Here is a 20878-nt window from a genome sequence, read left to right on the forward strand (position 1 = left end):
ATGTCATGCATCTGGGAGTCTCGAGTATGATTTCACACTATGGTGTTCCCTAGCAAAGTATGCTTACCATATAAATAACTCTAAGATGGTACAAGACACTCTCCCTGAAAAAAAGACCCAGTTCAAGAAAACCACACCATGCTGTGAAATGTGATCTTTTCTGGTTGCATAATCATTAGCATATGTGAGGCTTACTTGTCATATACTTTTAGTATTTACAAAGTGCCATAACTAGTATTGTGCTGCTGTGCAAACATGGACCTGTGGGGAGCTTAGGTTCTTTTCGAGACCTGTTTTGCCTTAAAGCATTGTTGGCTATTTTCAGTGACTTCTTAGCGCTGTGGTTTGCATCTGTGATGAAACAATGGAAGCATAAATTAGTTTGACAATGTCAGCAAAACAGGCTATAGAGAGTGGGCTTTCTATGCAGAACACAATGTCCAGAATTAGAGAAAAGCATATGACAAGGCAGAAAGTTACAAGCAAATATCTTTCAGCAGGAGAAACAATTCCCATACAGGAGCAGTGAATCAGGGCTGTGTTCCAACTCCATACAGGTGTTGAGGAGGGGTTCATTCAGAGCTGCAGTAAGAGGGATCTTTATGGTAGGTCAAGGCTATTGTTAAGAGCCCCTGACAGATGAGAGCAGACCCTTCTCTCATCACAATAGCTGCTCACACTGAGCAAGGCTCATTAAATATTCAGTTCCAGCCTCAAGCAGCTCATTAAGTCAGCAATGAGCAGTGACGCGGATGTTGGAAAACCCTGCCTCAGTTAACATCACCATGCAGAAGCTTCTTGCATCTCTTGATTCTCATCTGCTCAGTGCCTTCTCTATGATGACCAGCTTGTGCTCTCTGCTTTGCATTAAATACAGGTAAAAACATCCAGGTGGATTTAAGACCTCCTTGCAGGGTTTCTAGCATTTGACTTGTCGTCTTGGGCCTTTTCAGAGACAGCTTTTGGGGCCCAAACTAAGCATCTATTGGATTTTCTATACCAGCAGCTGCGATTCAGTGTTAGCCGGAGGATATGAAGAGGATTGTACAGGTTTAGGGCTTATAGAAATAAAGTTTGTTACTGTTGAAACTGTAACTTTCATAACAGCAATGGGGTATCATGCAGCCGTTACATATTTTGTGTTAGATACTGCCCACTGTTACACAGCATAAAGTTTTACAGTCTGTGCATATTCCCTTGAAACATTTTACCCTAGTTTTGATTTGAGAACTGATCCATAGGACTGTGTATGATCCATAGGGCTGTGTATGTTTCTTTCTGAATTGTGTATTTGAAATCTAGAATATTTCAAATAGTAAACTTTTGGCACTTAATTTAATGTGAACTAATACTTTGCAATAGTATGCTCCTAAAAGGGGGTGGGGGCGGTGGTTAGGTATCAGTGAATTAAAGTCATACTGAAAGCACAAATAGAATTACATACAGCTTACATGTGTTTTCACTAACAAGCATTTAAAGCTGTAACATCCGATGAAGTGAGCTGTAGCTCACGAAAGCTTATGCTCAAATAAATTTGTTAGTCTCTAAGGTGCCACAAGTCCTCCTTTTCTTTATCTGACAGTATGTAACTAGAAATGGAAAGGCAGAACATGTGCAAAAGTTCTTCACTGCATTTTTATATGCTATTTTTCATAGCATTTAACTTTTTCTGTTCCTTTAACAGAAAGTGTTTTCAGACAGCTCATTTCTACGTGGAAGACAGCAGCTCACCTCGAGTGGTCCCTAATGAGAGTATTCCCATTATACCTATCCCAGGTAAGGCAGGCCAAGCCTCCAGTTAATCACTGAATGAATTCACACTTTTGATGGACAGGTTCTAGTTTAATTATGTGGATGCAACAGAGTTGTGTTTGTGACAAGATTGCAATTTTCCTTTTAAGTCTTTACAGAAGTTTGCAATGTCCATGCTGGTTCATGAAAATTAACTTGCTTTGCAGTTTGACTTTCACCATGAAAATATTGTGCATTCATCAGATAATTCACCCAAATGGTTTCAACTAAAAGTTCCAGAATAACTTTTTAAAATGTCAAAAACAAAAGTGATGTCTTTTAAAAATAGAAGTGCAGGGCATCCAGTCTAGAACTGAATACAGCTTCAGGTCCAATTATGGAGTCTGGCGTAAGCAACTCCACTGGCTTTAGCTCAGGATGGTAGGACTGCTCTCATTTACACCAGGTGCAGATTTGGCCTTCACTGTTATAAGGGAAGGGAAGGGGAATTGCATATATGTAAAGCACCAAAAGTATCAGCCGTTTGTTATAGTTGTAATATTCAAGATACCAAAGGCCAAATTCTTCTCCCAGTTACACTGAAGTGGAGCTGAGAGCAGATATTGGCTCCGGGTCATTTTCTTGGGGTATTTCCAGGTATCATCGTTCGCACAGAATTCTTTACCCCTTCAGTGACGATGACAAGGAAACTTTAAAGTTTCATGATGTTGGAATGGACTTTGCAGTTGCTACCTTGTTTGGTATTATTCAGTCTCATTTACAGAACTAAAATATACAACATGTTATAGTGACATTAGTTTCACAAAGGATTGTCTGTTTGTTGTGACATGATGACGTATCTTTCCGTTGTTTCCTTCTCATTTTCTGTCGTGGTTTGGCAGCTCTAGGATTCTGACTGCATCTATTACATGAATCTTAACTAAAACTTTCAAAGATGCCTGAGGCACACTAGGACAAGATACACTGGAGAAATACACTCACTGGAAAGGGGAAAGCATCAGCAGTCTCTCTAATGGGGATAATAGCATTGCCCTACCTCACAGGCATGCTGCGCAGATAAATATATTAAAGATTGTGGGGCTGAGGTAATGGGAATATATGAGTACATCAGAACAGTCCTATTGGATCAGATGAATGGTCCATATAGCTCAGTATCCTGTCTTCTGACAGTGGCCAGTGACAGATGCTTCAGAGGGAATGACCAGAACAGGGCAATTTGTCGAGTGATCCATTCCCAGTCATCCAGTCCCAGCTTCTAGCAGTCAGAGATTTAGGGACACCCAGAGCAAGAGGTTGTATCCCTGACCATCTTGGCTAGTCCTTGATAGACCTATCCACCAGGAACTTATCTAATTCTTTTTTAAACCCCATTATAGTTTTGGCCTTCACAACATCCCCTAGCAATAAGTTTCACAGGTTGATGGTACCTAGTGTGAAGAACTACTTCCTTATGTTTGTTTTAAACTTGCTGTCTATTCATTATATTGGATGACCCCTAGTTTGTTATGTAAAGGAGTAAATAACATTTCCTTATTCACTTTCTCTATCCCATTCATGATTTTATAGACCTCTATCATGTCCCCCCTCAGTTGTCTCTTTTCTAAGCTGAACAGTTCCAGTCTTTTTAATCTCTCTTCATACGGACGCTGTTCCGTGTTCCTAATAATTTTTGCTGCCCTTCTCTGTACCTTTTCCAATTCTAAGTACATGAAATAGTAGAATTGTCTCTAATATTTTCTTGGTCTAATATTTAATAACTGTGGTAGAGGAAACATTTGAAGACAAGACCTTGTTGAAATTCTCCCATGTTCTTTAGGGATCCCCTGGCTAAAGAACCAGAGTCCTGACAAGCTCCAAACACAGAGACATTTGCACACTGGCCCAGGGACAGTACAGATTCTAAAGCCCCAGTTGAAGAGAGAGAGACACATTCCTCTCATTCAGTACTTGTTCTCTGCTAGGAAAAGCCCTGGGACTGTTCACTTCTGCCAGCTAGTTCTGTTCTGCAGTGTTTCTAACCTGTCTCCTCCTTCACTGGCTTTGCTCAGCAGAGTCCCTGAGACTGGCTGGGCAGCCAAGCTGATGTGGAGGAGATGGAAATCCGGGGCTGCACAAGGGGAGAGTTGAATAAGGCTGTGAGGGGATATGTGGAGAAGGGGAAATGGGGTGCAGGCAGGAGAAGGGGAGCTAGGGGCAGGAAGGAGGACAAGAAGGGCTTGGCACTGCTGCCTTGGCTCCTTGGTGCACCAGGCAGCATCACTGTGGGGTGGGAGTATTGGTGGGTGTGAAAGGCATGGAGAGTGAGCTGGGATATGGCGGGCCAGTGGGGCTTTGCAGGGGCATCAGGTGGTCAGCATAATTTTGGGGTGATGGTCGGGTTGAGAGGGGAGGTGTCAGAATCTGGGATGACTGAGAGTTGGGGGCAGGGTGCTGAGGAAAGGGGGGCCCAGCATGTATAGTTAGATATTGCTCAGACTTGAACAGTGGGGTCCTGGCTCATGACTAGGGCTCCTTGGCACGGTGGTAATACAAATAATAACACTGGTTAATGAAGCCATCTCTGTATATGGACTGTGCCATCATTAGACCACTTGGGAGTGGCTTCATCGTCACGGAGCGGCATGGAAGGCTGACATCCTGACACACCGAAAACCAACCCTTTCCTTCGCCAGCTGGGACGGCCCATTGTAAAAAAAAATCAATTGTGAAAAGACCCTTGAGCTCCATTAAAGCCACCAGAGCCTCAAAGAGGGGAGACACCTGAACACTTGATTTGTGGTGGATTTTTCTCCCAATGTCCGTCCCGATCTGCTGATGCTTTTCTTCATCAAATACATTCATATAAAGAGAGCTTGCTAAATTTGGTGAAGAATGGTATCTCCGCTGATGTGGGGGGGATATCTCAGTGAATATGTTCAACCCACAGGTGTACTAGGTATAATAATATTAATAACTAGCGCTTTATATAGTGGCTTCCACCTGAGGAACTTTAAGCACTTTATGCATGTGAATTAATTAATCCTTGCAACACCTCGATGAAGAAGGGGGCAGCAAGCCTATTTTACAGGGTAAACTGAGGCACATAGTCGTTCTGGGTCAGATTTGAAGAGATAATTAGGCATATGAAGATGCGGATAGGTGCCTAAATAATTGAAAATCTGTCCACAGGTGACCTGTCTAATGTGACGTAGCAAGTCAGTAGCTGAGCTGGGAATAGAGCTCAGGAATGCTAAACCCTGTGCACTAACCACTAGACTCCATTTCCTCCAGCAGGAAAATAGATATGTAGCATGAAAATGGCTACTTAGTCCACTGGGATGGTCCAGACCTCATCTAAACACTTCCACAGTGATAGAAAAGACCTGCTCCCACCTCTCCCAGTCTACCTGCTAACAGGGGCCATTTCTCTTCTGATATCAGTTACAGCTCCCACATAGCCGTCCCACTAAAATGCTTTAAAAAGGTTGAACAGCAAAATCCTCCTGTGATTCACCCGTAATTCTGATGAAAAGATGCTGCTTTTGAACTTTTTCTGCTAGGAACTGGCAGAGAGCGTGAGAAAATCTTACTTGCCATATTGATCCTGGAAGTAAAATATAAGTGGCATTTTCACAAAAGTGAGTTCTGCAAAGTAACCTTATTAGCTTCTGATACCCAAGGCATATTTAACTATATCCCCATGGAGCTATGCATCTATTTCCTTGGATTTAGTGGACCAAATTCCACTCTCAGTTGCACATACAGAGCTCAATTGAAAGCAATTTAGCTCAATGTGTCTGAAAATGTGTAACAGCTTTGCCAAGACTGACTGTTTCCTCTGCTCTCAGAGCTCTAAAATCACTGGCAACCTCTTAATATACCATCGGTAGCTTCTATCATAAGAATAGAGCTTTGCAGGTCCACAAGCAGAAAAATCATCTAACAGAGGAGTGACTTTACCCATTTTCTGCCTCACTTCCCTCTGATGAAATTTACTTAATTATTGAGCATGAAACCGCCTAACCCATAGGCATCCTCTTATCTATGCAAATTTTGCCCTGAAATGTAAAGCCCTTATCATAATTCATAATTATCTGTACTGCTTGATCTAGAGAAACATAGGATAAAGGAGAGATCATTAACTGAGTCACCCTCTGGCTATTACAAGTGATGTCTGAATCTAAACTCAGCATGAGTCTGATTTAGGATCTGCCCCCAAGGGTGTAATGTACCTATAATTGAATGGCAGATTTCTTAAACACACCTGCCACCTTGCTAATTTTTTGTCATCATTTCCTCAATCAGTGAATTTTGGATCATGTCGTCTTTCTGTGGAGCTCTTTGTTACAAACATCTAGTCATGGCAAGACCTCATGGTAAATGTTTCCTGTTTCCATTCCTTTTCCTGTTTTTCAAGTGGGTCGGCATCTGCTGCAAGTTGCTGATGGCATTTCTGTGCTTGTCCTCTTGTGGTATGGCCCAACAACTAACAGGAACAGCTAATCCTCTAAAGGCAGGTTTTGCCTAGAATTCTCAGTCATGATTGCAAACCACGCAAAACCTGCTCTGGAATAACACTTCTGTAGTCAAAAGGCAGGCCCACAAGATCTGAGTCAGTAAAGCAAAACAAAGGTATCATTGATGTAACATGCAAGTGACAGCAGCCAGTGGAGCTTCATGGTAGGCACTTCTTCCATTTCTATCACACCCTCTTCTTCCTTGATCAAGTATTTCATAGCTTTTTCTTCCCGTGTAGTGAGCTGTTCTTCTGGGGCTTCTATTGACTTGCATGATCTCCTGATGAGGCCCCAGGAGTTTAAGAATTCCTATCCTGGAAATAGGAGTTTTGTCATTGGCCTCAGTAGGACCTAGGATCAAGCCTTTAGTTTCTGAGCTCACTACAGAAACCCCTGAAGGATTAGTAAAATGCATGCTTAGCTCTATGGCCAAATTTAAGAGACTATAACTACCTGACCAATTTTACCATAGTCCAAATTACCATAATGACTGGCAGATTGAGGCTGTTAGTTAACCTAAAACTATTAAGCCAGATGTTCTTCAAAGTTTCTGGTCTGAGTAGGAATGTCTCAGTTGTGATGCCAGTCACTTTGTATCCCATATTGAATTTACGGGGCAGGGTTTAAGAAATCCAGTTTAAGAAATCCATTAGTGATAACATCAATGTTCTCAGGCCTCAGACTATACTGATATTTGCTAATCAGGTGTTTTCTGGTTAATTCTTTGCCTTTGATTGCATCAGAGTTTTTTCAATGGGTGATAGAGTTCATAAATAACATAATCCATTTTTAAGTCATCAGTAGATATGGTTCTGATGTAAACATGCTGCTTCTTCAAGTATGTATCCGTTTGAACCCCACAGGAGGTGCACATGTGCCTCAGGTACACGAGACCAGAGATTTCTTGAGTAGCAAGGACTGTCAGGGCTGTGCGTGTGTCCTGTGCCTCCACGTTTCTTCCTGTGTGAGGGCAAAGCGGTAATGGGTTTCTTCCCACCCATGACAGTGAGACGGAATCTGGTGAGTGTCCAGCCTGCTCGTGGTTAGCTTCAGCTAAACCTTCTGAATTTCTTCAAAACTCCTTTGATGACCTTCATCTGCAATTGCGGTGACCCTGTCAACCCATTTTGACTGATGGTTAGAACTCTCGCCCCATACAAACTGTCTCTGTATCAAGGCCCCCTAACATTGTGGCTTCAAACCCTGCCCATCCTCTTATGGACTGGTCCCCTTAAAAGATGGAGCTAGCAGGTGCCTATTCTGTTCCGGGGAAGTGCACATTCCTAGCAGATGCTTGGAGAGCTTTTCGTTTTCTGCTGTGTAAGTCACAAGATGTAAGGCTTAAATTACACCTTCTGGAACAATCTGTGAAGGTGTCATCAGCCTATGAGGAGACAAGGTCCAAGATCCTGCCAGTGGACAAGCCAGTGTCATCCAGCAAAGTTTGGCACCAGCAGAGATTGTGCTGAGCATAGAATCAGAGACATAATAAAGGAAAGTCAGCAGATGGCCAAGAGAGCACTGCAACAGACACCTCCGACACCGTGGCAAGAGCTGTGGCCACCACAGTGACAATCCACAGAACCTTATGGCACCAAACATCAGGTACGGGCCACAATTGAGGATCTTTTGTTCTTGCTGAAGAGCTCCGTGCCCTGGCAGACAGATAGTGCTCTGCACATGTTTAAAGATTCTAAAGCCTCCTTACCACAAACCGTCCTGGCCCTAGTCTCAGTCAAGGCTGTGGATTCCATCCTCCCAACACAAGCATCCTGACTACCAGACCAAGAACAGACTGAAGTATGGCAGAAGATGCCAGCCTGCCTCCTACTTCACAATGCACCCTGCTCCCACGGTATGCGAGCAAATTTGACGGTATGATTGTGAGACGCATCAGATCCACTCAAGTTTGCACTACGTTCAAAAGCCACCTTGCCTCATTCCACCTGCAAACACAAGGATGTGATTTCAGGTTATCCAGGTGCTGAGAGCCTTCAGACTAGCCTGCACAGGGTTCCTATCTGTTCTGCGGAACTCTGTGGTGCAAATCCTGACAGACAACACATCAGTGATGCATTCTATAACAAACAGCTGCTCATCACCTCCTTCCCAGGAGGCCATCCAGTTCTAGAAGTGGTAACATCAACATGGGATAACCCCACTGGCTCTGCATCTCCCTGAGGTCAGCAATGACCCAGCAGAGTTCTTAAGCAGGCACACAGTGACCAACCACAAGTGGTCACTGAAGGAGCATATCATAGACTTCCTATTACATCTATGGGAACTCCATGATAGACTTTTTCATCATAAAGGACAATACCAAATGCATGAACTTTTGTTCCAGAGGAGGTGTGAGTCTGGGCTTGTTGCCAGACACCTTTCTTCTCTGGTGATCTCAAGGACTCCTGTATGCCTTCCCACCAATTTCTTTGATCCCGAGGATTGTGTCCAAGATCAGGAGGGCTTAGAGTACAGTCATCCTGGTAGCCAAAAATATCTCAACCGATAAGAGGCTATCATAATGCTACAGATGTCCATGAGACCTACAGGCCTGCCCAGACATAATATCTCAGAACCAAGGTTAGACCTTGCACCCAAGCCTGCGGTGGTTGTACATGATGGTTTGGATGTTGGCTGATGGAGCAGCACTGAGAGAGCCTGCTCCTTTCGTGTCCAAAACATTCTCATACTAAGCAGGAATCTGTCCTCCAGGAACATTTTCTCCTCACAATGGAAATTATTTTCCATATGGGCAGTCCAAAACAATCTGGACCAGTGGAGGCACCAATTCCAAAGATGATCTAGGAACAGGCGGGACTGTCATTCAGTTCTCTCAGAAGTCAACTTGGTGGCAATATTGATGTATCACTCTTGGTATGGTTGTATTTGATCTTCTCACACTCAACAGTATCTAAATTCCTTGTAGGCCTCCTTCATACTTAACTTACAATTATAGACCCAGTTCCCTCATGGGACCTCAGTGCTGTCTTCCTGAAGCTCTTGGGTTTTTCCCTTTGAATTACTATCAGAATGCTCCATTAAATGCTCTTTCTGCTGGCTCACAGAGTCAGCAAACTCTCCATGTCCTCTTAAATGCTCTTATGGCAGGACCTCCTTACGCAGTCTTTCATAGGGACACCCCCCCCCCAAGTTCAACCCTGAAGTGGCCTTGGACTTTCACCTAAAATAATAAGTTACCTTGACAGTCTTCTTCCCAAGGCCACACTCGACACTGAGAGAGAAGGAAGTCACGACCTAGGATATATCCCAAGCTCTACGCACATTACCATAGTAGGACCAAGCCACTTTGCTTTCTCTCTGGCCATTTCTGACTCATCCAAAGGTTATGCCGTCTTGTCACAGAACTTCCAAGTGTATCACACACTGCATTTCCACCTGCTATCATCTCTGGCGGGTGAGCCTTTCCCTTTGAGCATCCAGGCATACTCCACCCGATCACAGGCTGCGTCTGTCACCAGCTTCAGCAGCCTGCCTATTTCTGAGTTGTGTCAAGCTGTAATGTGGAGTAACACACTGACTTTTGTGAAGCATTACGCTTGTGACATGGCTGCCAGGCCAAGGCACCAAGTTCACGAGAACAGTACTGCAACCACTGTTCAGCAGATACAGCTGGAACCCCTCCCTCCCATCATCCAGGGAGGACACTGCTTTCCAGGCACCTGCAGTGGGATTCACATTGCCACATGCTTGCATAAGAAAGCACGGTTACTTACCTTCAGTAACTGGTTCTTGGAGGCGTGGTAGTCAGTGTAGATCCTACAACCTAAATTCCCTCTAAGCTGCGTGGCCCTGCAGCAGCCTATTCAGCACCGCACAGGCACTCAGATGCGTCCCTCCTCCCGGCCCCAACCCAGCCCTGGCCCAGACCTGCTGCGGCTGTGGGAGAGGCGGCCTCGCCTGTGGCCCCAGCCCCGGAGCTGCTGCAACGGGAGGAGGTGCTTCTCCCTTCCAGCCCAGGTGCTGCTGTGGGCAGAGAGAGCTGGGGAGAGTCCTCTCTCCCCGCTGTAGCCCCGGAGCAGCCTGCACCCTATCCCTTCATCCCTGGCCCCATCCCAGAGTCTGCACCATCAGCCGGAGCCCTCACCCCCCACCGAACCTCAAACCTCTCCCCCAGCCCTGTAAGCCCCTCCCACACTCCAAACCCCTTGGCCCCACCCCGCCACGTGAATTTTATTATGTGAACCAATATGGAGATGTGGCGCACATCACCTCCATATTGGTGCACATAACAAAATTCATTCCGCACATGCATGGGAAAAATTAGAGGGAACACTGCCTACGACCCATCCCACAAGCAGAAAAGTACAACACTGAAACTTGCAAAAAATGTCTTCCTTCTTGATTTACGTCCCTGGAACATATTTCAAGTAGAAATGAAAATGCAAATTTATTCTAGTAACGAGCACAGTTCTGCATTTAAAAATACTTTGGTCGCATGTTCTGACACCATGACTTATGTTGAGTAATACCTTGCTAAACAAATAGTCCAACTGAAATCGATAGGATCGCTCTTGAAGTAAAGTGCCACTCAGTATAAGTAAGGGGATAAGAGTCTGGCCCTTCGTGTTTTAATATTACTTCCTCCATATTCATGCTGTAGCCACAATGAAAGAAAACTGCTTCACCTTTCTGTGATGTGTCTAAAAAGGATAGTCAGCTTGTTGTGCAAGAAATGCACTATCAAGTCCTTGGAGAGTGTGTATAACATTTATATGATGTTCAAGTAAGACTAATACATGTAAACACAGCTAGTAATAAACCTAAATGCTTTAAACAAATCCAAGAATGACTGTAGGCTGGGAAGAAAAATTCAGTACTTGCTTTCAAATATTAAGTCCCCAATACAGCATACACTTATGCATATGCTTAATTTTAAATGTCCAATTTCGATGTTTGTACAGTGCCTAGCACAATGGGGTCATAGTCCTAGCGGCTACAATAATACACATAATAAATAATAATGAGATCTGTCCCATGCTTATAAAGTTAATAAAATAATGCTTAATGTGTATGCTAATAGAAAGCTTACATGATTTCATTCTATTGAGCTGAAGTTAGTACAATGGATTCGGTTGCTCCTTTCTGCTTCAAAAGGAAAAGATCAGTTGGGTTGCTGTTTCATTTATAATTAATGAAGCCCTAATCTAAGATTTTACATGCAGTTTTAAAATTCAGATTTCATTATGACGTGTATAATTTTTGTAATTATCGTTGTCCTTCCTGTTTGTGATTGGCATATGGTTAATAGTGCTATATTAGATTAAATCTTTAAATAAGTGAGATTAATATAACTGCAGTACTGCATGTCTTATTTCACATATTCTGCTTTTCTTTTTATGCTTTTATTAGGCATTACTGCTGTATCAGAAATCTGCCCCAGTCTTCATTTGATTTGATTATAAAATGTAGATAATAGTTTTGCTGAAAGGTATTTTGTGCAATATTTCCAATATGCTGAAACATCAAGACCCTGAGTGTGAATATTTTCATCTTAGATCTTTTTTTGCTTCTTTCATTTTGAAAGACATTGTTTAAAAACCAATAATAATTAGTTAATGCTTACAATTTGAATAACATAAAAGTCAAAAAGTAATTGTGCCCCCTGATACGAGGCTCTCAAGAATTATAATTTATCTTAATAATTCTAAGGTCACTGACTTCAGCAGGGTGCCAACATTTAAAGGGTTTTCAGCATGTAGCTCAAACTCTGGGGATGACACCAGCTGTGTTGCCCTATTTTATTATTTATGCAGATATGATCTGTCTAGAAAATGTCCACTGGTAGTTTAGAAATATTATAGCCACTTCTGTGACTTTATTTTACCCAAAACAAGTTGCCTACTCTTTCTGGCTCTTTTTGTATTGCAAGAAAATATGATCTATCAGACAACTGCAGAATTCCGAGGGATATGCTAACACTTCTAATCCTCCTTATTTTAAAAGCTTTAACAAGTCAAGTCATTCTGTCGCTGAACTAAATGTACTGCACCCACGCATACGTACACGGCAACTAGACTTAAACATAAAACGAAAGTTTTAGAGACTATTCAGAGCCAGAATGCACAAATACTCAAAACTAGATAGTGCTGGCACTAAGATTGCACATGAAATGTCAACTCCCCTGTGTGTCCGCTTTACAGTACAGTTATCAGTTACAGGACCAGTCCCATTTCTAATATCGTTTTTCGCAGCCTTAGATGCAAATTCTTCCGTTCTTATACCTGTATTGTTAAAATGGTGCAAGGTATCTTTATAGACTTAGACCTTTTTATATAAGCTCTTGTCTGTCTGAGGGGTGAAATCTTGATTTTACGGAAGACAGTGGGGCCAGGATTTGACCCAAGGTGTGTAATTAACAATACATCAGCACCTATACACAGTTCTTTTCTACCAGCAGCATTTCCTGTGTTAGATGCAATTCAGACAGTGCAGTGGTTAACTGTGAAGCTATCTCAACTGCAAGTTACACAGCTAATTCAGCTGTGGTCTGTATATGTAAAAGCAAGTTTCCATTATTGCTCTGTGTCATGTACTTAATATGTAATATAGTGTGTAAATTTAGTTTACCCCCTTTCCTATAACTGACTTTTAGGGACTCAGTTTTCTGACATACGCAGTGATACAAGATGCTACACATGTTAGATACAAGGCTAGGTATATCTTGCACTATCAGGAGTTCTTCTGCCCATCTCTCTTTGAAATTAAACATTGTGAAGCCCCCAGAGCATTTAACTAAAACCCGGGACTTAGTAAAACTATTGCTGGAATCACACCCAACGTTAGCATTATGGCCCTTCCAACAAACAAACAAACAAACAAAAATAAAGTATATAAGGCCCTCTCAGAGGAGATAGCATTGGGAACCAACTTTGTGATTAAGCAACATAGTGTAGGTTAAATAACAGCAGTGATTTGGGGGGGAGGGGCAGTGATTTATTCTATAAAGGTTTTTGAACTTGGTTTTTTCACAACAAGGTTTTTTCAGGTACAGAAGTTGCTGGTTGGAGAAAGTCTACACAGAGAAACCTTGCGGTGTAAGAGAAAGCAGCAACCGGTGGGAAACATTTAAAGTTTCCGGTTGTCCTGAGGTATTTTTCATTATTTAGGGAAAACACAATAGAAAGTGAAGGAGTACTTGTGGCACCTTAGAGACTGACCAATTTATTAGAGCATAAGCTTTCGTGAGCTACAGCTCACTTCATCAGATGCATCCAATGAAGTGAGCTGTAGCTCACGAAAATTTATGCTCAAATAAATTGGTCAGTCTCTAAGGTGCCACAAGTCCTCCTTTTCTTTTTGCGAATACAGACTGACACGGCTGTTACTCTGAAACCTGCCAATAGAAAGTGAAACTGAGAGAGCACCTCACCGTATTGGGGCGTAGCTTAGCGATGTGCAGTTAACACCTATCCGTCCCTATGGAATGAGAAACGAGGAGGAAGGAGAATGAGAGGGACTTGAAGAAGGCAGTAGAACATGGAAGGGAAAGCAGATGAGAGGCAGAAGAGGGGACATCATGTGTCATCCCACCAAACTGGGCCACATGGCCCTACAATAACGTGATCAAAAAGAGGCTTTTATAGTGTTGAAATCTCTCTCAGGGCTGCAAGGAGAGTCCCCTAGAGAGGTGACTTTTTTCCCTGTTGTGAGGCTAGATGTTAAATCCAATTCCCACTACAAGACTGGTAATGGAGGTGCCTCTTTCCAGTGTCTCAGTAAAACTCTTCTGTGTAAGATGAGAGCTATGAGGACACATTTTTAGGTTAGATGCTAGAGAGGCAGCATCACTGAGAGAGAAGAGAGGCGTTTCCGTGGTGTGAGAGCAAATGGTTACCTCCACTGGGAGACGTCACAAGGTGAGTCAGAAGGACACGTAACAGTGAAGCAAATGAGTGGCTATATCTCCAGAAGTTTGCTAGTTCTGTGACTTCGTGGCATTTGTCAAGTTTGGAAGACTGGAGAGCAAAATTGAATCTCTCAGTAACAAACAAAATCAATACAGTTTGGTGAACTACGATAAAGAGTATATCTGGCTTTTAAAAACAACACCAAAGAGACGGGAAGCACAGCTGACTTAGAAGGTCAATTCAAGATTATAACTGAAAAAAGAAAGCACTTGAAAACAGGGTTGAGGCCAGGGTGCTCCCTCTCATGAACAGTTCCTGATTTGGGTGCTGGACTTCTGGTTGGGACCATGAGAAGCACCAGAACTCCAACAAGAATCCTAACTAGAAACGAGGAGTGTCAGGCGTCACTTTGATTTTGACCTTCTGGGTTCACTCAGGACCCAAAATGTCTATTCCAATCCAATACCATTAAACCATCTGTTGAGCTCTCCGGTTACAAATGAATCAGAGATCTTATTCTGTGAAGGTGCCACGTCTGATACGATATCCCTGTTTTTTTTAATTGACCCTGATTACTTTAGAGTAAGTATCAGAGCAAGTTTATTAGGCAGGACATAGATGAAAGATTCCTTCCTAATCACATTGCTAATTATACAGCCTTTTAAATAGGAACCCGTACCAGCATTATAGTTTTAAAATATTCTGAACATATTGATTCCTGAAGGAACGTACTGCACATGCCATGTTGGTTGTCTCTTGCCCTTTCGTAGGTGAAAAATGAATGGTTTTTCATGTTAGCAAGGCCGACCCCTTTTGTGGGGGGAAGCAAGTTGCATTATGCCTCTCTCAAATTCATTCTGCATCATAATGCCCATGTATATGGTAGCTCCCTACAGAGCCTCTCAACCTCACTCCAGAGTTGAATACATGGTCACTATAGAGCAACTGGAGTCACTCCTGGAGCAATCCCAGATCCTGCTGGCCAGGGAGGGATGGATCCAGTTTGCCTCCGATTTGAATATCCCAGGCAGTAACATGTGGCACTTCCATCAGACTACTGGAGCAGTCTCTGATTATAAATCCTTCTAACCCAGAGATCTTTACCCATGCTTACCTCATTTTACACTACCATGGAAAGCAAGGGGTTTCCCAGTGAAAATTAACATGAGAGATTGTGCTCACATTTTATACTGGTGTAAAACCAGGCTAGTTCTGTTCACACTGGTGTAACAGAGGGCTGCGTCTGTGCCATAAAGAACTGTCATCTTTGCACTTGCAATTAGTTATGCAGGCACATTTTTAAAACATTTCCTCCCTTTGAATAAACTGGAGGTCTGGTAGAAAGTGTACAGTATATTGACATTAACAAATGTCAGTGTGGTTTTAGGCTGGGAAAAAATAAACCGTGCAAAAGGGAATATGCATTGAGCATTAGGGCTCCTAATTAGCTATTATAGGATTCCATTAATCTCTTCCATTGACTAGAAGAGTTATGGTCTCTGAGGCTCATTTGTCTTAAGATGGAAGAGAAGCATAACCATAGCCTCGTGACTGAAGATACCTGCAAGAAAAAAGAACTTTTCATGTATCCAGTTACATTAGTATGTTTTGTTTGAAAAGGTTTAAGGAAAGATTCTTCAGATTAGACAGTCACCATCAGAGCAAATGCCTTCAGAGAACAATGTGCCATGTTAGTACAGTATGTGTTTTAGCACAGATCTCCCAAGCCACGTGTGGCCAAAAACACACCCTCCCCAACTAGGTTAATTCATGCTCCTGACTAGGAGGTTTTGGGGGCACTACAGATGGGCGAAATATGGCCCTACGTTACATTAATTTGTGCCAGCTCCATTTAAGAAGAGAGCCAGAAATCAGAAGGATACCTTCTAGCACACGGCATCAAATTTAGATAATGTACCTGAAGGCCTTGCCAAACTACTCCATGTCAGGTTAAATATCTTTAGTATCATGGCTGTCTTTTGTATGTCAGGGAGAATGAAGGTGTATTTATGGACTGGGAAGAAGGATTCTGGATTCAGTTTGCCTATCTTGTCTATTTAGCCTGCCTTATGAGAGAAGACTTAAGGAGCTTGGCTTGTTTAGCCTAACAAAACAAAGGCCAAGGGGAGCTATGATTGCTCTTATAAATATGTCAGAGGGCTAAACACCAGGGAGGGAGAGAAGTTAAGGGCCGAGGCTGGCACAAGAACAAATGGATATAAACTACCCATCAACAAGTTTAGGCTTGAAATTAGACGAAGGTTTCTAACCATCAGAGTGGTGAAGTTCTGGAACAGCCTTCCAAGGGGAATAGTGGGGCAAAAAACATAGTTTGTTTCAAGACAGAGCTCAATAAGTTCATTGACGGGATAGTTGACAAGGGTTCCTGCAATGACATATGGCCATTGGAAAATATCTCCAACAGCCAAGGAGGGCTCTGAGTTACTACAGAGAATTCTTTCCCACATGTCTGACTGCTGGGTCTCACCCACATGCTCAGGGTCTAACTGATCATCATATTTGGGGTTGAGAAGGAATTTTCCCCGGGACAGATTGGCAGAGACCCTGTGAGGAGTTTCACCTTCCTCTGCAGCATGGGGCATGGGTCACTTGCTGGTCTGAGCTAGAGTAAATGGTGGATTCTCTGTAACTTGATGACTTTAAATCAAGATTTGCGGACTTCAGTAACTTAGCCAGAGGTTCGCAAAAAGAAAAGGAGTACTTGTGGCACCTTAGAGACTAACCAATTTATTTGAGCATAAGCTTTCATGAGCTACAGCTCACTTCATTGGATGCTGTAGCTCATGAAAACTTATGCTCAAATAAATTGGTTAGTCTCTAAGGTGCCACAAGTACTCCTTTTCTTTTTGCGAATACAGACTAACACGGCTGTTACTCTGAAATCAGCCAGAGGTTATGGGTCTGTTCTGTGGGTAGATGGGGTTCTTGACCTGCAATGTGCAGGAGATCAGACTAGATGATCATAACGGTCCCTTCTGGCCTTTAAGTCTGAGTCTCTTACTATGCGTCTGTACGGTGCCTAGCACAGAGGTGTTAAACACCTGGCCCATGCCAGATCCAGCCCACTCCATGTATTTATGAACCCTCCCCCTCTTCCATGGCATATTCAGATTCTATAGAATCTAACCCTTTGTTTTATTTTATTAAGTTTCTAACCTTCATGGCGGAGAAGTTAGGCTTTCAAATGCTAAGCACGTGCAACGGTTACAGTGCTGTTTTCTTGAGTCTGCAGGCAGGCGGAAACAGTAGCTCTGGAAGTGTGAACTCCCCCCTCCCCCATTATTCTCATTGTGATGTTCATCTGCGTCACATCAGCATTATTAACTATTTCATTGCTGATCGTTTTATCAAATAGGATGGGAAACTGGGTGGGGGTGAAGCCCATGGAGGGACTTGGGAGTTGCTATAGTAGAGAACATACAGAGGGAAGAGAGGAGGAGAGAGACAACAAGAGGGAAGGAGGAAAGAGTCAGAGAAAGCTGCATGGAGAAGGAAGAAAAAGAAAGAGCAGAATTAGTTGTGGTTCTAAAGGTGAGGATACTTTGTCACTGAGCAATAATGATAGCTAACAGCTTAGTTAACACATAATGACCATATTCTGTCCTTGATCTTTGGTACCAAATGCTCATTGAAATCCGTGGGAATTCAGAAGATGGAAGGGAGTTTGTCATCCTAAATGTATGCCAGGGCAACGACCATAATTAAAAATGGAGTTTCTGCAAAATTTAATTTGACACCCTGATCTGATGCAGTGGGCCCCTGATCTCAGCTCAGTCTCTGGGCTCTAGTACAGGACAAATAAATAATAACAGCATTTTCCCTGTGATTTTTGTATTATGTGAAATCCTTAATACAGCACCGGCTGTTTTCTCGGCAGCTCGGGACGTACTTTACTTTGCAGGAGTGGGAAGATTTTTTTACATACTGTTGGCACTACTGTCCCTGTGATCCCTGAATTCCTGAATGTCTTGGCTGTAGAAACATAAATGTATCTTAATGAAATACTATTATATTCTAATATTATAATATACCATTGTTGGTATTTAAATATTGTAAATTGCTCGCAATATTCTAAGGCCTTTTGCTAAAATGATCGTACTCTTATCAAATGTTCTCAATGTTCGAAATTCCCAGGATGAGGTGATCAGATTATAAATACATTTTAAACAATTGCCCCTGTTAATAAAATAGAAGAAAGAGAATATTTTCCTCTCAGGCTGATTCAAATTTGAAAATGTCAGTGGATGCAAAAAGCTCCCCCAAAGCCTTACTTGAGAAAATGGAGGCAGAGAAGTAATGACACGGTCATTAGTAACTGCCATCAACCAGAGAAAAATCAGGTTTTCAGGGTTGGATCTATAAAATTCTTGCCAAAGTAGAACCTCATTTACGCATACTGTATATTGGTACCCTGTGCTAAAAAAAGCATAGGTGATTGCTTCGTGGTTTAGTAGTTTGCCAGAGATCTTTCACTCCGAATATAGTAAATATTACATGTCTCTTTGTTTATCTTAAAATTTTGCTGAATACCGATAGCAATATTTGGATTTTTTTCCATCGTAACACAGATATTTTTGAAAAGCAGGAGAATGTAGAAAATACTGCAGCTGTAGCAAAAAACCATATGGGAGAAAAAACACATCACAGGTACCTGAAGTGAACATAAGCCACATGTAATCTTCAGAAGGACATTAGATAAAATACATAAATGTCTAATAATGCCTTGAATGATGCAATCAAACATCGGGCAATACGTTATTGCACATGCTGAAAATAATCACACTTGTGTTGCTCTGCATTACATTTTCAAAATGCCAATTTGCAAGCATTAACTAATTACGCCCTGAAAGCACAGGGATTTTACCAATTGAAGTGGTGAATGTACCAACATTGAGACCCCAGAAATACGAGGGCTTGTCTCCATGAACAGAGCAGCTGGGCTGTAAATCTGTAGAGTCACACACTGTTTGTGCATGTGGACCCTGCTACCACACGCACAAACTCCCAGTGTGCTTTGATTGAGGCTACATCTATGCTACGGCACTTACAACGTCACAGCTGCATTGGCATAGCTTGTCCTTGTGGTGGAGACAGGAGGGAGCTCTCCCGTTACTAACTCCTGCCTCCATGAGAGGTGGTAGCTATGTCAGCAAGAGAAGCTGTCTACACCAGCATTTAAGTAAGTGTAACTTACATCACTCAGCGGTGTGGATTAGTCACACCCCTGAGCGACGTAAATTATACCAAAGTAACCTGTAGTGTAGACAAAGTCTTACTCCACTCTGAAATAGGATTAGGTCAATGCACATTAGAGAGCTTTTAGCTCAAGGTAGCAGGTTCCACACAGGTACTCAGACCTTATCTGCGCTACCGGTTACTTTGGTATAATTTACGTCGCTCGGGGGTGTGAATAATCCGCACCGCTGAGTGACGTAAGTTACACCGAACTAAGTGCCGGTGTAGCTTGCACTGTGTTGGTGGGAATGTAGCTACTCCCTCTCGCAGAGGCAGGAGTCATTGAGCCAATGGGAGCGCTCTTTCCCGTCGGCTCAGAGTATCTCCCCCCGGAAGCATTACAGCGCACAGCTGCATCGTGCTGTAGTGTAGATGTAGCCTCAAAGTGCTGCAGATTTACAGCCAGTTTGCCGCGCGCTAATTGTTCCTCAAGACAAGCCCTGCCTGTGGAGGGTACCCCTACAGCCCAGTCTTACCAGGACTGTCCTGGTTTTTGATGATGTCTTGATTTCCGAGGAACTTCTTTCAGGAAATGTCCTGGGGTTTTTATTGCATCAGTCAAGACCTTTGGTTTCTTCATCATTCAAAGGGTTCATGATTTATTGCCGTACTGAATAGAAATTGTTCTGTGGTTAGCAGTCCGGTGGGGTGACTGTGCCATGTTAGGAACAGTGTTTGGAGTGAAGAGAAAACTCAAATGACACTGCCTCAGCTGGTCTTTTGCTCCAAGTGAATGTTAATGATGCTCGTATAGTATTTCATTACAGATTCACTGGGATACTACTGTACTGTAAATTAAAAAGGAGAAATTCCTCCACTCCGGGAAATACACCTGTGTCACTGCTGAGTCAGGAGCTGTCAGCAGTGGTACAAGGGCCATTTTTTAACGTATACTTTGTCTTTTGTGTGGCGATTCTGTGACTCTTAAAAAATGTGTGGCCACAAAACTGCTCCGGCGTTCGACGGTCTCCTTATCTGAGAACTCACAGCTACTTTTGTTTTTAAAATACCCCCAATTAAAATTCTCCCAAAAGTATAATTGACAAAATGGTACTGTAACTTTGGGCTAAAGGATAGCTCTGAAAAAATGCATTACAAGGCCAAAAACACTACTCATATTTGTAATATCTAGGATTAAGTATGTTGTGTGAACAGTTGCACCCAGATATCGGTAACAGATATGCTAGGATTTCTTGTAAGTATATACAGTACAAACCATGCCACTCGAGAACTCCAATAAAGCACATGTAAAATATTCTATGACCTGAGGTTGAAGATGGAGTTATGGATCTCACAGTCTCAGATATGAAACATATCAGGCATATTTACAGAAAAAACATGGCCTAGCAACTCTGAATATCTTTCTCTTCCTACAGATGATATGGAAGCCATTCCTGTCAAACAGTTTGTTAAACATATCAGTGAGCTCTATTCTAATAACCAACATGGCTTCTCAGAAGACTTTGAGGTAAGTTTCATTAACCTTTAAAGAAATAGCCTTTTCCT

At 42.6% G+C, this 20878-nt stretch overlaps 1 protein-coding gene across 7 annotated transcripts in view; it reads left to right on the forward strand.

Annotated features, from left to right (window-relative positions):
* PTPRG (protein tyrosine phosphatase receptor type G) overlaps positions 1-20878 on the forward strand; it is a 621815-nt gene that overhangs the window by 559926 nt on the left and 41011 nt on the right. For all 7 annotated transcript variants that reach the window (XM_084635116.1, XM_084635117.1, XM_084635121.1 and 4 more), the window contains 2 exons: positions 1685-1776; positions 20749-20840. In XM_084635116.1, coding sequence (XP_084491242.1) covers positions 1685-1776; positions 20749-20840 — 184 coding nt within the window. The remainder of the gene's footprint in view (positions 1-1684; positions 1777-20748; positions 20841-20878) is intronic.

Source organism: Lepidochelys olivacea (assembly GCF_965140295.1).
Source record: "Lepidochelys olivacea isolate rLepOli2 genome assembly, chromosome: 7".
Lineage (NCBI taxonomy): Eukaryota > Metazoa > Chordata > Testudines > Cheloniidae > Lepidochelys > Lepidochelys olivacea.